General features: G+C 49.0%; 2 protein-coding genes across 5 annotated transcripts; both read right to left on the minus strand.

Moving 5' to 3' along the window:
* Positions 1-2,531: 2,531 nt before the first annotated feature.
* On the minus strand, positions 2,532-8,401 carry Rrp36 (ribosomal RNA processing 36). Of its 3 annotated transcripts, none has more exons than XM_035451692.1 (7): positions 7,744-8,081; positions 6,834-6,975; positions 6,637-6,703; positions 6,451-6,555; positions 4,531-4,605; positions 4,314-4,431; positions 2,532-2,970 (listed from the first exon to the last, which is right to left on the minus strand). In XM_035451692.1, the coding sequence occupies exons 2-7, from the start codon at positions 6,959-6,961 to the stop codon at positions 2,834-2,836; spliced, it is 630 nt and encodes a 209-aa protein (XP_035307583.1). In that variant the 5' UTR covers positions 6,962-6,975; positions 7,744-8,081; the 3' UTR covers positions 2,532-2,833. The 3 variants fall into 3 exon arrangements, with proteins under 3 accessions (XP_035307583.1, XP_035307582.1, XP_035307581.1); XM_035451691.1 differs by lacking the exon at positions 7,744-8,081 and adding an exon at positions 8,168-8,401 and having other exon boundaries at positions 2,533-2,970; positions 6,834-6,972; XM_035451690.1 differs by lacking the exon at positions 7,744-8,081 and adding an exon at positions 8,168-8,401 and having other exon boundaries at positions 2,533-2,970.
* A 96-nt stretch (positions 8,402-8,497) lies between these two features.
* Positions 8,498-14,689, minus strand: Klhdc3 (kelch domain containing 3). 2 transcript variants are annotated; one of them, XM_027389164.2, is made up of 12 exons: positions 14,535-14,689; positions 12,841-12,993; positions 12,090-12,302; positions 11,739-11,915; positions 11,494-11,609; positions 11,277-11,348; positions 10,947-11,160; positions 10,786-10,872; positions 10,531-10,639; positions 10,354-10,427; positions 10,165-10,243; positions 8,498-9,124 (listed from the first exon to the last, which is right to left on the minus strand). In XM_027389164.2, the coding sequence occupies exons 3-12, from the start codon at positions 12,241-12,243 to the stop codon at positions 9,058-9,060; spliced, it is 1,149 nt and encodes a 382-aa protein (XP_027244965.1). In that variant the 5' UTR covers positions 12,244-12,302; positions 12,841-12,993; positions 14,535-14,689; the 3' UTR covers positions 8,498-9,057. The 2 variants fall into 2 exon arrangements, with proteins under 2 accessions (XP_027244965.1, XP_027244966.1); XM_027389165.2 differs by lacking the exon at positions 12,841-12,993 and having other exon boundaries at positions 14,535-14,682.
* Positions 14,690-14,783: the final 94 nt, after the last annotated feature.

The raw sequence follows: 14,783 nt of genomic DNA on the forward strand, positions 1-14,783 counted from the left end.
GAGTTCAATTCCCAGCAACCACATAGTGGCTCAAAACCATCTGTAATGAGGCCTCTTCTTCTGACATGTATGCCTCCAGTATATAATACTGTATATATAATAAACAAATCTTTAAAAAAAATTAAGAGGAAAGATATACCACCTATGCACATAACAAATCCTAGATGGTTTTTTTTTTTTTTTTTTTTTTTAAGATTTTATTTATTATGTATACAACATTCTGCTTCCAGAAGAGGGCACCAGATCTCGTAACGAATGGTTGTGAGCCACCATGTGGTTTCTGGGAATTGAACTCAGGACCTCTGGAAGAGGAGCTGGTGCTCTTAACCTCTGAGCTATCTCTCCAGCCCTAGATGGTTATTCTTAATCTGGGGAGGGCCTAGGCCCTGCTCCAAATGAGGCGACAGACTTTGAAGATCCCCCATGGAAGCCATCACCTTCCCTGGGGAGCAGAAAGGGGATGAAATAGATAGTGGGTTGGTGGAAGGGAGGGGAGGAGGGGAGGAGAGAAAGGGAGGGGAAGGGAGGGGAGAGGAAACTGGGATTGACATGTAAAACAAGATTGTTTCTAATTTAAATTAAAAAAGTATATAAACAAAAAAGAAAGACAATCTTAAGAGGAACATGCATCATACTGGCTAGTTTTTATGTGGACTTGACACAGGTAGGATCTTCTGAAAAGGAACCTTAATTGAGAAAATGTTTCCATAGGATTGGCCTTTAGTAAGTCTGTGGGGCACTGTCCTGACTGACGACTGATATAAGAGAGTCCAGCTCATTAGTGGGTGCTGTCACCCCTGGGCAGATGGTCTTAGGTGGTGTAAGAAAGCAGGCTGAGGCCAGACATAGCGTCACATACCTTTGACCCCAGCCCTGGGGAGACAGAGGCAGATAGATCTCTGTGTTGAGGCCAGCCTGGTCTACAGATTGAGTTCCAGGATAGCCAGGGCCACAAAGAGAAACCATGTCTCAGAGAGAAAAAAAAAAAAAAAAAAAGCAGACTGAGCTAGCCATGGAGAGCAAGCCAGTAAGCAGAGTTCTTCCACAGCCTCTGCTTTGGTTCTTGCCTTTAGTTTTTCTCCTGACTTCCCTTACAAGGTGTAGGATGAAATAAACCCTTTCCTCTCCAAACTGCTTTTGGTTGTGGTATTTTTTTTTTTTTAAAGATTTATTTTGTATACCAACAGTTCAGGAGTGTTTGGACTGCATGTTTGCCTGCACACCAGAAGAGGATATCAGATCTCACTATAGATGGTTGTGAGCCACCATGTGGTTACTTAGAATTGAACTCAGGACCTCTGGAAGAACAGCTCTTAACCTCAGAGCCATCTCTCCAGCCCCCGGTTGAGGTATTTTGTTGTTGTTGTTGTTTTCAAGACAGGGTTTCTTTGTGCAGCCCTGGCTGTCCCAGAAACTTGCTCTGTAGACCAAGCTCTATAGATCCGCCCCCCCTCTGCCTCCCGAGTGCTGGAATTAAAGGTGTGCGCCACCACTGCCCAGCTGGCTGTGGTGTTTTAACACAGCAGTAAAAACCATATATACAACTAGAGTGACATCCTTTTTAATGTCCTGAGGATGGGTACTGGCACATACTGACAATCCTTCAATGAAGACACTGCTGTAGCAAATGCTTTGCCTCACTGGGTATGAGGCCAGATGCAAGGGATGCCAATGGCTATGGACCTAAGTCTCGTCTCAAGAATCTGTATGAGTAACCCTGACCTCCCATAATGTATGACCTCCTACTTCCCACTATGGAAAATCAAGTGGGCAGAGGTATCACACTTTAGACATCTTTGCAGGACCAAGATTTAAGATGGAGGGGCCTTGATTTGATTTCTCACACTGTAGACCCCAACACAGGGCCCACTAAAACAGTAGTTCTAGGTCTTCCATTAAAAACAAAAATGGGGCTGAGTGGTGGTGCTGGGAGGCAAAGGCAGGCAAATGTCTGTCTGAGTTTGAGGCCAGCTTGATCTAGAGAGTGAATTTCAGGACAGTCAGGGATATTACAGAGAGAAATCCGGTCTCAAAAACAAAAACAAAGGGGAGGGGGTGGCAGGAGAGATAGCTCGGGGGTTAAGAGCACTCACTGAGCCAGGCAGTGGTGGTACACGCCTGTAATCCCAGTACTCGAGAGGCAGAGGCAAGTGGATCAGCACAGCCTCCAAAGCCACAGAAAACCTGTCTCAAACCGACCCCAAAGCACCCACATGGCAGCTCACAACTGTCTGTAACTCCAGGATCTAACACCCTCATAAGACATACATACAGGCAAAAACAAACAAACAAAAAAACCAATAATAAACATATAAAAGGGGGGCACTGTAGAGATGGCTCAGTCATCAGTCATCAAATGTGTTCTGTTCTTGCAGAAGACTCAAGTTTGGTACCCAGCACCCACACTGGACAGCTCACAACCACCTGAAACTCGAGCTCCAGGGGAAATCAATGGTTTTGCCCTCCAAAGGTCCCTGCACTCACGCACACACAGATACATACACATAATTAAAAACAGCAAAACAGAATAAAACAATGAGTAAAAAGCATGCTTCCAAAATGGCTCTTATGTATAGTCCCTTCCCTGGAGTCATGAACATACCCCAGGTTGACTCACTGGTTTAAGGAGAGCATGAGCGAGAACACAATGAAGGATATGGAGAAAGGCTGAGCTCCTGTTGCTGTAGAGCCCTTGTACAGTCCAGGGGCATGCCAGTCTTCTCAGGCAGCCTAGTTCAGGGTACTTGTGATGCTTGTCTTTGGGCAGGAACAATCAGAACTGGCCAGCCCCAGATTGGTCCTACAGATCCAGGTCTCCCTGCGACAGTGTTCCTTACTCATTGCTCAGAGGGAGATGCTTCCTGTCCTTGCCTGCATTCCGGCGCCTCTTTCGACTCAAGAAACTCTCCAGCTTCTTGCTACGTTTCAGCTCCTTGAACTTCTCAGCTAGGGCCAACTGGCGCTGCTCAGCTAGATAAAAAGAAAGCAAGCTGGTGAGCAAAGGATGAAGACCTTGTTTCTTGGTCCCACATCAGGCATCCCTTATGCTGGGCCGTGTTGTTAAGAGCCATGGTGTTCGAGGGACACAGTAACTGTGTTGTGTGTGCTGCTGATGGCAAACAAATGGCTTCATGGATGCCAGGGCAAGGCTCTGCTAATGAGCCCCGTGAGCCAGCTTTTCTCCCCCTAGTGTTAGGAATGAATCCAGGGCTTTACTCATCCTATGCGAGCATGTTACCACTGAGCTATCAAATATCACTGCCTAAGCTAACTATTTTGTTTTTGGAGACAGGGACTTACTTTGTAGACCTTACTCTGTAGACAAGGCTGGCCTTGAACTCTTAAGAGATCTGAGAGCTCCTAACTCAGATGCTGGGATTAAAGGTGTACACTACGAAGCCTGGCCTCAGGCTAACTTTTTATGGTCAAGTCTTACTCATCTGAACCAAGATGGACATATAAATGGAAATGAAACACAGTGAGATGGAGGTAAAAGTGACAATCGCCTACTTCTTTTTTTTTTTTTTTGGTTTTTCGAGACAGGGTTTCACTGTGGCTTTGGAGCCTATCCTGGGGCACTCGCTCTGGAGACCCGCCTGCCTCTGCCTCCCGAGTGCTGGGATTAAAGGCTTGTGCCACCAACGCCCGGCATCTGTTTTTTGTTTTGTTTTATTTGTTGTTTGTTTGGTTTTTGGTGGTGGGGCAGGGACTCTAGTCCAGATCAGTCTCCAACTTCTACATATCCAAGGGCAACCGTTACCCTCTCATCCTCCCAAGTACTGAGACTGCAAGCATATGCTCTATTCTTGTTTTTATGTTGTGCTAGGGATCAAACCTAGAGCTTAATAAATGCTAGGCAAGCCGGGCATTGGTAGTGCACACCTTTAATTCCAGCACTTGGGAGGCAGAGGTAGGAGGATCTCTGTGAGTTTGAGGTCAGCTTGGTCTCCAGAGCCAGTTCCAGGATAGCCAGGGCTACACAGAGAAACCCTGTGTCAAAAAACCAAAAGAACAAAAAACAAAAATGCTAGGCAAGCAACTCCACCTCCTAAGCTGTACCCCAATCCCCCCCACACCCCACAAACAAAACCAAAAGAAAAACAAAAATGCTAGGCGAGCAACTCCACCTCCTAAGCTGTACCCCAATCCCCCCACACCCCACAGACATCATCTAACAGCAGGTACGAGACTGATCACAAGCAGCACACTTTCCTGCTATTGCCACTTCCTCAAAGGAGCTCAAGGATCCTGGCACCATGTCTAGCCACAAATCCGCCCCTCTAGCAGGCTTTCAAGAGCCTGGCCCCACTCACATTTCTTCAAGAAGTATGGCCGATGACCCTGTTGTGCCAGAGCCCGCCGCTCCTGCTTCGAGGCCAGGCGCAGCTCCTGTTGCTGCTTTCGTTCCTGCTGTGCCATTTCTTGCTGTTCCTGAGGGTCGAAGGTGAGCCAGGATGGGTATGTGAACAAGAGGGGTGATGACAAGGCTCCCACCACCCACCTGCAGCTAGCGCCCTCACCAGCCCTCACCATCCGATGAAGCAGCTGCTGCAGCTTCTCATGCTCCTCCCCCGACCGGTGCTTCTTCAACTGCTTTTTCACAAGCTTCATGTTGGAAAATGAACAGCATAGTTAACATTCTGTGCCAAGCATTATTATAAAAGGTTCCCATAAATTAACACAACAATAAACAATGTGTGTGGTGTTAGGTATCTGAGGCTCTAGCACGGTACTAAATTTATATTCTAGCACTGAGTTATAGCTTCCAGCTCTTATTAACCATTTCTTTCTCTGTCTCTTTTCAAAGTAACTGTGTGGCAATGTGTGAGTGTGCGTCCACACACATTTAAAGGGAGAAAGGCCCTGGGATTACAGGCACACATACCAAGCTTTTTAATGTGTTTTGGAAATTTGGATTCATGCATTCCTGCTCACATATTTTTATCCCTCTCATGGTTAGAACACTAAAGCAGCCAGGAGTGGTGGTTCACACCTTTAATTTTAGTGCTTGGGAGGCAGAGGCAGGATTATCTGTGAGTTTGAGGCCAGCCTGGTCTACATAGTGAATTCTAGGACAGCCAGAGCTACATAGTGAGACCCTGTCTCAAAGGAAACAAAACAAACAAACAAACAAATCCAAAAAACCCCAAATAAATAAAGGAAGGAAGGAAGGAAACAAGCAAGCAAACTAAAGCAAAGCTAGTAAAATGGTTTAGTGAGTAAAGTCACTTTACCACACAAGCCTGATGGCCTGAGTTGGATCCCTGCAACCCACAGTTGAAGGAGAGAGCTAAAACTGGCAAGTTATCACTTGACCTCCACATTCAAAGGGTAAAACATGCATACCTACACACACTAAATAAATACATACTCAAGCAACATCAGGTTAAGTGTAATCAGTTACAAACAGAAAGAGTGTTACATATTCTTTTTTGTTACATACTCTTTTTTTTGTTTTTGAGACAGGGTCTCTCTATATAGTCCTGACTGTTCTGGAATTTGCTTTGTAGACCAGGCCAGTCTCGAACTCAGAGATCCACCTGCCTCTGCCTCCTGAGTGCAGGGATTAAAGTCATATATTCTTTTTCCTTTTGATTTTTGGAGATAGGGTTTCTCTGTATAGTCCTGGCTGTCCTGGAATTCACTCTGTAGACAAGGCTGACTTTGAACTCACAGAGATCCGAGTGCCTCTGCCTCCTAAGTGCTGGAATTAAAGGTGTGCGCCATCTGCAAAGTCTTATATTCTTATATGCAGATGCCATAGTCAATCGCCAAGAAGTACAGAACAGTGGCTATGAGAGCCTACAAAGGGAGTAGAGAGGATGGGATAGGCAGAGAAGTAATTAACCAGCATAGGGATGCAGCTGGGTATTTTCAAGGTTTGACAGTACAATCAGATAACTATGGTTAACAATTAACTGAATCCAGTATTTTGTTCACTCTTTTTTTGGACGGTAGGGAGATGAGGTCTCATGAACCAGGATAGCCTCAAATTCTCTATCTTCCTGCCTCACATGCCAAAGTAGCTGGGATTGTGCTGCTAAGCCTGGCTTATCTAAGTATTTCAAAATAGCCAACGACAGCCAGGCAGTGGTGGCTCACGCCTTTAATCCCAGCACTCAGGAGGCAGAGGCAGGCGGATCTCTGTGAGTTCAAGGCCAGCCTGGTCTCCAAGAGCTAGTTCCAGGACAGGACAGCCTCCAAAGCCACAGGGAAACCCTGTCTCGAAAAACCAAAAAAAAAAAAAAAAAAAAAAAAGCTAACAAGATGATTTAGACTGTTCCCAACACAATAACTGAAGCAAAGGGAGCTAAGCAAGTTGATCACACAATCACAAAACTGATGAACTCACAGCAAAAACAATTTGCTTCCCATTGCTCTTCCTAGCTGCCCCATATGTACTCCAGTTTCCGTCCCCGAGAGTGGATAAACCAGGGTCATATCACATACCTCTTTTTCTTTGGCTCGAATATCGTTCAGGAATTGGTAAGTTTTGTCAAATATCTCAGGGTTATACTCCCCTGACAGATCATCAAAGCGGGGGTCTCGGGCTACCTTTGGAAAAAGCACAGAGATTATAAAGGTCTTGTTTAGTCCTTTCTCTAAGGAAGTGCCTGCTCTCTGCTCTTTCCTCACCTTTTTACTGATGGGAACAACCTGACGTAAGAATGGCACTCGAACTTTGGCTGACATTTCCAGAGGTCTAAGGAGAAATGAAAGGTCAGGATAAGTATACTACAGTCTTAGTCAAACACTGGAGTCTTCCCACCCAAGAAAACAGTTATCTAACGAAGGTCCTGGGTGTCTGCTGACTCTAAGGGCTAGTTCCTCACCGGTGCTTATCTGCAACACACACGGGTTGTCTGGGGCTTTGCTTCTCAGTGCTCCTTCCAGCTACCACCTGTTTGCATGCCTTGGGTCCCCCTTGGCTCTGCAACTCCAACAGCTCCTCAAATGACATGTCAGATGTGTCTGCTGGAGTGGAAGGTCACACAACCCAAGTCAGTACCTCCCAACAGCAAGAAAGACTTCATCAGTTAGAGACAGTCCAGCAGGTGAAGGGACATGCAGCCAAATCTCATCACTGGAGTTAGAGCCTGGAGTCACCATGGTTTAGGTAGAGAGACTTGCTAAAGTTGTCCTCTGACCTCTACATCCTCACTGCAGTATGTACATGTACATACACACACACACACACACACACAGAGAGAGAGAGAGAGAGAGAGAGAGAGAGAGAGACTCATCCTATCCCCACCCTTTCCTAAGTTCTCCATTCCAGAATCATTACTATTGCTAGGCAGCATAGGTTGCAATGGTGCTACCCTGTAATGGAGCAACACTAACATCCAACTCTCCAACTAATTTGGCTACTTGACATCTCACCTTGTTGTAGGGACAGAAAGAAGTCAATCAACCCATAGCCCATTTCTTTTGCACACTAAAAAGAAATCTGTGTCACTCCTCGAAGTAATTATCTTGTCATCCCTGAACTCAAAGCTCTCCAGTGGCTTCCATTTTGCTCAGCTAGCCTGGAACTCAATAATGGAGACCAGGCCAGTTTGATGTGCTCCCAAATTTGGTTGCTTCTGCCTCCAGAGTGAGTGCAGCAGTGTGCTAGCCTGACCCAAACACTTTTTTTTTTTTTTTTTTTTTTGAGACAGGATTTCTCTGGGTAACCACCTTGGCTGTCCTGGAACTTGCTTGTAAACCAGGCTGGCCTTGAACTCACAGAGATCTACCTACCTCTGCCTCCCAATGCTGGGATTAAAGGTGTGCGCCATCACTGTCCGGTTCTAAATACCTTTTCTTAGAGGTAATTGGCTTTGCTGGTTAGACTATTCTTTATCTCCAAGTGCCTGCATACAGCTCAATTAGGGCCCAATTAGCTACATACCCCTACTAAACCTTCTAGGATGAAGCCTCATCCCACTTTTGAGGATCTGCCCAGACCCGGCCTGGAGGCTTATGCCTATAATCCTAGCACTTGGGAGGCTGAGGCAGAACTGCCAAGAGTTCGAAATTGGCCTGAAAACAAAAGCAAGTAACTTCCCTCAACGTCGTAACGCCGGAAGGACTGCCTCTCACCCTCCACCGAACCGCAGCGCCCAGGGTGGCCTTCCGTTCCCGCAGCAGATGCCGCGCACTCCCACCAACCCTAGGCCCTCACCCGTCGGCTGGTCGCCTGCCACGCGCCTGCTCTGCATGGCTCCGCGGGAACCCTGGGCCCCAGTCCTAGCACCAGCTTTCGGCATATTTCGTGTAGTCCGGAGGAAGGCACCACTTCCGCTTACTGATACCCAAGTCCCACCCCCTCCGGGGCCCTGAGCCAATGTGGTGAGGGCTCTGGCAGAAGCGCAGCTCTATACCAGCCAGACCTAAATCCTGGGGTGGATTAGGTACTCCGTGCCATGGGGTTTCTTCAGATGCTAGACTGCCAAGCCAGACTCTGAAGGGAGGCCCTTTACAACTCCATCGTAGCCCCCAGAAACAGGACACGTTTTGAGGTTTTACATTTTATAAAATCAGAGCTGGCTGATCTTCGGGGGTACAGCAACAGCTCAATGATGGGAGAAGCTGTCTGTTGGTCCCCACTCCCGAGGGCCGGGGTGGGGGGTGGGGGTGAGGGGTTTCATGCCAACAGCTGAGGCTCCTTTCAGCTCCCGGGCAGGTGCTCAAGCAGGGAGAGGGATGGTGACGAGGAGAGGGAAGCTCCTGAGGCTCCAACACGGCTTGTCTTCTCCCGACTCCTGTCCCTTTCCAGCACAGCCTGGCTGCCCCGCTGGCCTGGGTCAGAGCAAAGGCCCAGGAGCCGTGGAGGGAGGTGGATGGGAACAGAGCACCAAGGGAAGGGGCCCTCGGCCCAAGGGAGGAGAGTGGCCCTCCCCCCACAACTCCCCACTGAATTCACAGCACAGAAAACACCTCTAGTCCACCAACTCCACGTGGAGGTATACTGAGTCCAGGGTCCCAAGGGGCAGGCAGGTGAGACAGGCAGGGGCAATGAAGACAAGAGCAGGCTCAGGAGGGGAGGCGGCGGAACTTTCTTCCTATAAGTTCCTATCCGTGGGAGGAGACAATGGGGCGGCTGATATTGCTGTTGGTGGTCATCGCATTGAGCTCCCACCTGGAAGGCCAAAAGGGGCAGAGAGGTCAGAGGTGGTCTCTATGGCAAGCTCCGAACTCTTTAGACAAAGCTAGGAACACAGCAGCCCCTCCAATTTCCCACAGCCATCTCTGCCTTACAGCCCTTTAACCACCAGACCCCACCCACCACTCAATCCAATACCACCTACTCATGCACCTCCAAGAGCTTGTAGATTTCCTGTTTTTGTTTATACAGATTCCTGAATCCAAGCACCTGGATAATGTGTACCCACCTCCGTAAACATCCCAGCACACCTCTCCTGCTCTGCAGATCCAGCCCAGCAGGCTTTCTACCTCTTCCCACTAGAGCACCTATTCTTGCTATTTCTATTATCTTCAGGTCCTGATTCATATCCTGTTCTCCCTAAACTTTAGGGCCTAAAGTCTTTCCCACCCACCCCACCCAATTAAATTATGTTTAAACAATCCTATCATTCAACAAAGTCTTAGGAAGTATTCCTTACACCAAGACACTAAGACATGTACTCAGTGTTAAGGTACCTGCACCTGGGATTCATCAGGTCAAACTATAAGCTCTGTGTCACAAAGGACACACACACTTTTGCAAGTAAGAAAGAACTGGCTCAAGGAGTAGGGTTGTCTCAGAGTGGCAAGCGAGAATAAATGACACATGGAGTGACATTTGGAGCATCACTTGAACTCAATACTTGAATTCAGAGGCAAGGAACCAGGACCTTTCTCACTTCTGGAACTAAGAGGGTCCAGTTAGCTTTCCCCTTGCAGTCAGCCCTGTAATTCATTCAGCCACTCTCAACAGTCCCCAAACAAAACTGCTCGAGGAAGCAGGGTTTCTGAGCATGACTATACAACTCAAAAGGTGTTTTTCAGAGCTGACACTTGTCACATGATGGCTGCACCTTCAGCTCCCTTGTTCCTCACAAAAATTTCACCTCCAGAAAATAGAAACGTCTGTCTTCTCCGTTGAGACTGAGCTAACTAGTCACACCTGCGCAGTCACTCACCCTCAAGCAACCCCTCCTCTGCAACCACTTGCTTTACCTGATATCATGGGGCAAACAGGACTGGTCCAGGTTATACTGAATCACGGCCAGCTTGCACAGAGTTTTCAGACTAGGGCCTTTAACGGAAGAGTTAAAGGACAGTCAGAGCAAAGGACAGGTCCCACCCTGATCACCACCCAGAGACAGAGAACCTGACAGTAGGAGCACTTCAGAATTAGGTACTTACTAAAGTCCAAGATGTGTAAGTCAGAATGATCTATGAGGTCAAATTCATCTCCCAGGCCTTCCTCGGGAGAGGGGCTGTACAGACACAAAGAGGAAGAATTAAGTGGCGGAACTACCCACAAGACCCCTTACTCAGATACCTCCCCCTCTTCTGTTACCTCCCCTCTTCTCTCCTAACCTGGTACCCCCGAAGAGGACAATCTTATCACCAACAATACAGCAACACTGACGCCGGCGGGGACATGGCCCTTTCCCCTTTGGTTCAATCTTTTTCCAAGTAAAGGACCCTAAAGAGAAGTTCATAGAGGATCAACACCCGGCCTACCCAGACATCGCTACACACAGTTCACCCCAGGCCCTCACTTATTCAGGGTTACTCTTTGCCTCCCACCTCACTGTCCTTTATCCCTCCCTTAAGGGTAATGTTTTTTACCAGGATTAAACTTCCAGAGGTCATGGAAGTGCCGGTTCAGCCTTGCATTATAGCCACCAAAGATGTACAGCTCCCCATTGTAGCCAACTGGAAGGGCAAAGACATGTCAAGAGCGAATGGGATACCACAGGGAAGTTCACACGAACATAACAGACACTCACAAGCTGAATGGCTCCTGCGCCCCTCAGGCAGCACTGGAGTGTGTGGACAGTCAAGCCAGGCCTCAGTTCTGGTGTCAAAGACTCGAATTCGGTTGCAGTAAATCTCATTGTTGGAATGAAACGGCCCAAAGCGGTCAGCACGGCCCCCAAAGACATACATGTGATTGCCCAGCATGGTGGCTGAATGGAAGTCCCTCCAGCGTGCAGGGTTACCCTAGCCAAGAGCAGAGAGACGGGGAAGAGCCTCAACAGGGGCTCAAGGAGGGGAAGCTAACTGAGCTTCCTAGGATTTCAACAAAAGGTGGGGATGTGACAGAACAAAGGTCAGACCTTTGTGCAAACAAGGGTCCATGTCATAGTGCTGGTATCCAGCTTGTGGATGTCATTGGAAAAGCAGTCTGCCTGAGTGAAGAGAAAGGAAAAACAGGGGTGTCAATGGTTACTCTTTAATCCTCTACACCTTCCAATTAAAGCCTTCTGTTCCACCATGAAAATTTTCCTCTTTTCCTCTTTTTGGTATAAACCTGTAGTTTTTTTCCACACTTACCAGCTGTTCATATCCCCCAAAAATGTACATGATCTTGCCCAGGACACAGGCTGAATGTCCATCCCGGGCCCCAGGAACTGTTCCTGACACTCGGGGTGTAGACCACTTGTGAGTATCTTTGGAAAGAGGAAAGAGAATGCCGTGGGCCAGCTGACACACCCACCTTAGTTCTGGCCTTCCCTTCTCTAAGACTCCACCAACAACCCCCTCCTTAGCCCCAAGGCATCATTTGAGACCATACTCACTGACATCAAAGGCATAGAGGACGTTGCAGGCCCCTTCTGTATCATTGCGCCCACCCCAAAGGAAGACCGTGTCATCGATGAGGACGGTTGAGTGTCCATACCGCATATAGGGTACAACAGGAGGCTGCCCTCGGACAGCAGGCCTCACTGGAGGCAGCTTTGTCCAACGCAAGGACACTGTGGGCACAGTTCTGCTCAGTTATGGGAACCTCCCTCCAGGTTGCCACCTTATCCCAAACTAAACATTCTTACCCAAACCCCCTGACCACAGAGACCACCACCAAATTTCATTCAGGTGCCCACTACTTCCCCAGATGTGGGAACCCAAGAAAGGTCCCAGAACTGGCTTACCAGCATTGAAAATGTGCACATCTATCTGACGTAGTGTCTCGTAGTCTTCACCAGAGCAGTAGCCCCCGAAGGAGTACACTCGGTGCCCAACAGCCACCGCAGCATGGTTCACCCTGCGTGGCCCGCCCTCCAGATGCACTGTCCACCGTAACATCCCCTGGACCACAAGTTACAGGAACATGCCCCCCCGGCACGGCCTGCTGCCTCTGCTACCTGTACAAAAGTCAGGGCCAGAGGTTCCTCAGATAAGGCTTCTGCTCGGCTCAATATGGCTGCCCAGAACCAGTCTTTGCCTCCAAGTGCCACCCTAGTGGCCCTCCCACACCACCCCTCTTCAGGGACACTAGTCACAGCTCAGGTGGCTGGCCCTGGCCCAGGGGAGCTGCAGAGGTCAAGACGCTAGCCCTGACCCTGTGTTGTCCCACAGTGAAGGGTGGGGCCACCTTAACCTGATTGCCAGCTCAGAATCTGGTGGTCATGATTCCCCTCTACACATGTCAACTCCACCCTGTCCCTGCCTTAGAACAAGCTCTAAGCCCCCATTCTCCAAACCCTGTCCATACTGGTGTGCTCTTGCTTCTGGCTCTTTTTACCACCACCTCTCTAAGAATTTCCCTCCATCTCTTAAAGGTAGGGATCTCCAAATCCTCCCAGCTATTAATAGCTCAGCCAGTCCCAGCCAGTCCACTGAGAGCTGGCACAGGTTCTTAAAGTAAAAAAGCTTTAGGCTTCTAGAGAACAGTGTCCCTACCTAGGACAGGGAACTCCATGTAACCATGGTTGATTAGCCCCTCACACAGAGTTCTTGTCAAGCTGATCCGTTGTCCCTGGGGTCACTCAGGATGCCCTCAGGCACGAGGAGTTCCTTTGACAGCTGTGGCTCGTATGCTGCCAGGACTAGAAACTTAAGCCAGAAAGGTATGTGTATATTGGGGTTGGGGGCAGGGAAGAGGAGTTTTTCCCTTGCCACTACCCCAACCTTACTATCCTTGAAGAACAAGTCACTTCCAACAGCTCTTCCCCTGTTAAAGCCTCTAAAGGAAGGATGAGGTTGGGGTGTACATTGGAAAGAGAAAGGGAAGCAAAAATGCATTGGGCAGGACAAGAGAAAGTCCCCAAGGATAAGACGGGTCATGGCCTCTCAAAGACAGTGTACCATCCTAGTGAGAATGGGTATCTTTGAGGGCTCTTTCAGGGAAATCCTTTGGCAACTGACAATGCCTTTGCCAAGAGACATCTGCTGGGTTTGGGTGGATCATCTCTGTTCAAAAAGTCTTGGCAGAGAGAAAAAATAGGCAAACCCTCAAAAAAAAAAAGCAACAAGAAAAAAATATACCTGAAGCAAGAGAGGTCCCCTTTGCAGGAGACAGGCCTGTCCTTCAGTTGGCTTGCCACTACTACCCCCCCCCCCCGACCTCCCTCAACCCTACATTGTATTCTTTAAACAGCCATCTATTTCAACCTGAAATAGCAGCAGCCAAAAGTAACTCTCACTTCAGTGCTCCTGCTCTTAAATCTGGGCTTGTCGGGAAAGCTGACTAAAAGCTTTAAGAAGGGAAGTCCAAGGCAGGTGTGGTAGGGCATGCCTTTAATCTCAGGGTTAAAGGGGAGGCTGTGATGTCTATGAGGTTAAGGCCACCAGAGCTACATAGTTAGACCCTGTCTCAAAAAAAAAAAAAAAAAATGGGGTGGGGGGGAAGGACACACATCAATTTCCCTCATAGCCTTCACTCTCCCTTGAAGGTAAATCCAGATAAAATGGAAATGCACAGATGAGACTATCAATCCCAAAGAGAGTCGGATAAAGATCCCATCATCTTCATTCACAAGGATGACTCAAGGACAGGGGTTTCCGGCATTCTCCACCATTACACTTTCCATCTTCCACTCACTTGGTGTTCGCTCCCCCTCCCTGACTGCTTGCAGTTTTTGCTCTCCACCTGCGAGCCTTGACCTCCTGAGAGCTCTGCGGTTCCCTCCTTGCCTTTCCTTCTGCATCACTGCAAGGCCCACACTAGAGCCCTCTAATTCGTCTACCTCCACGAGGGAAAGAATACATTCATCGTCCCCTTCCAACCAGAGACGCTCCCCTCTGAGTATGACTCGACTGCTGTTTATTCCACCTTTCCCAGCCGCCCCTCCCCCACAGCGCCAGACACTGTCCCCTCCCCCTGCCATTATGCTCAGCTTCCTGATTCTCTTCAGAACACACTCGTCCAGTTTCTTTCTGCGCCTCCTCCAGCCACCAGGTCTTTCCCACCCATCTCCGCACCATTTCCCCCAAACCTTTCGCTGTCCATTAACTCTCCTCTTTCCCAGCATCCCCCTAGTTCCTTCCCCACCGCCATCTCATCCTTCCCAGCCCCTCCCCCGCGACTCCAGCGGTAGGATGGGGTGTCACCAGACCCTCCAATCTTTCTCATCCCTCATCCCATCCCCGACTACCTGCCAGGCCGGGCCGGGGTGGGGCCGCGGGTCCTCGCGCTGCTGGCAGCCTAGAGCCCGTTGCGCGCCAACCGATTCCTCGGTCCCCAACGAGATAAACACTGCCAGGCTCCGTCCTTCCGGCGGGCAGCAGGGCGCGCACGCGCAGTGAGAACCCTGGGCCCGACGCCTTCAGGGATTTGTAGTCTCAGGGACTTGTAGTCCTCAAGCTGCCTCAGGACTGGCAGCCGGAGGGGGGTGCGCGTGCGC

This window comes from Cricetulus griseus, assembly GCF_003668045.3.
Source record: "Cricetulus griseus strain 17A/GY chromosome 1 unlocalized genomic scaffold, alternate assembly CriGri-PICRH-1.0 chr1_0, whole genome shotgun sequence".
Classification (NCBI taxonomy): domain Eukaryota; kingdom Metazoa; phylum Chordata; class Mammalia; order Rodentia; family Cricetidae; genus Cricetulus; species Cricetulus griseus.

Bases quoted from the DNA above. Each gene is read 5' to 3' on its own strand.
- Klhdc3 (XM_027389164.2), bottom strand. From the start codon at position 12,243: ATGTTACGGTGGACAGTGCATCTGGAGGGCGGGCCACGCAGGGTGAAC. The intron at 11,349-11,493 runs GTAAGTGTGGAA...CTCTTCACTCAG, and splicing joins TTGGGGGATATGAACAGCTG to GCAGACTGCTTTTCCAATGA. The intron at 10,244-10,353 runs GTAAGTACCTAA...CTTCCGTTAAAG, and splicing joins CTTACACATCTTGGACTTTA to GCCCTAGTCTGAAAACTCTG.
- Rrp36 (XM_035451690.1), bottom strand. From the start codon at position 8,252: ATGCCGAAAGCTGGTGCTAGGACTGGGGCCCAGGGTTCCCGCGGAGCC. The intron at 6,976-8,167 runs GTGAGGGCCTAG...CTTCCACTCCAG, and splicing joins GGCAGGCGACCAGCCGACGG to CAGACACATCTGACATGTCA. The intron at 4,606-6,450 runs GTATGTGATATG...TCCAACATGAAG, and splicing joins TTCGAGCCAAAGAAAAAGAG to CTTGTGAAAAAGCAGTTGAA.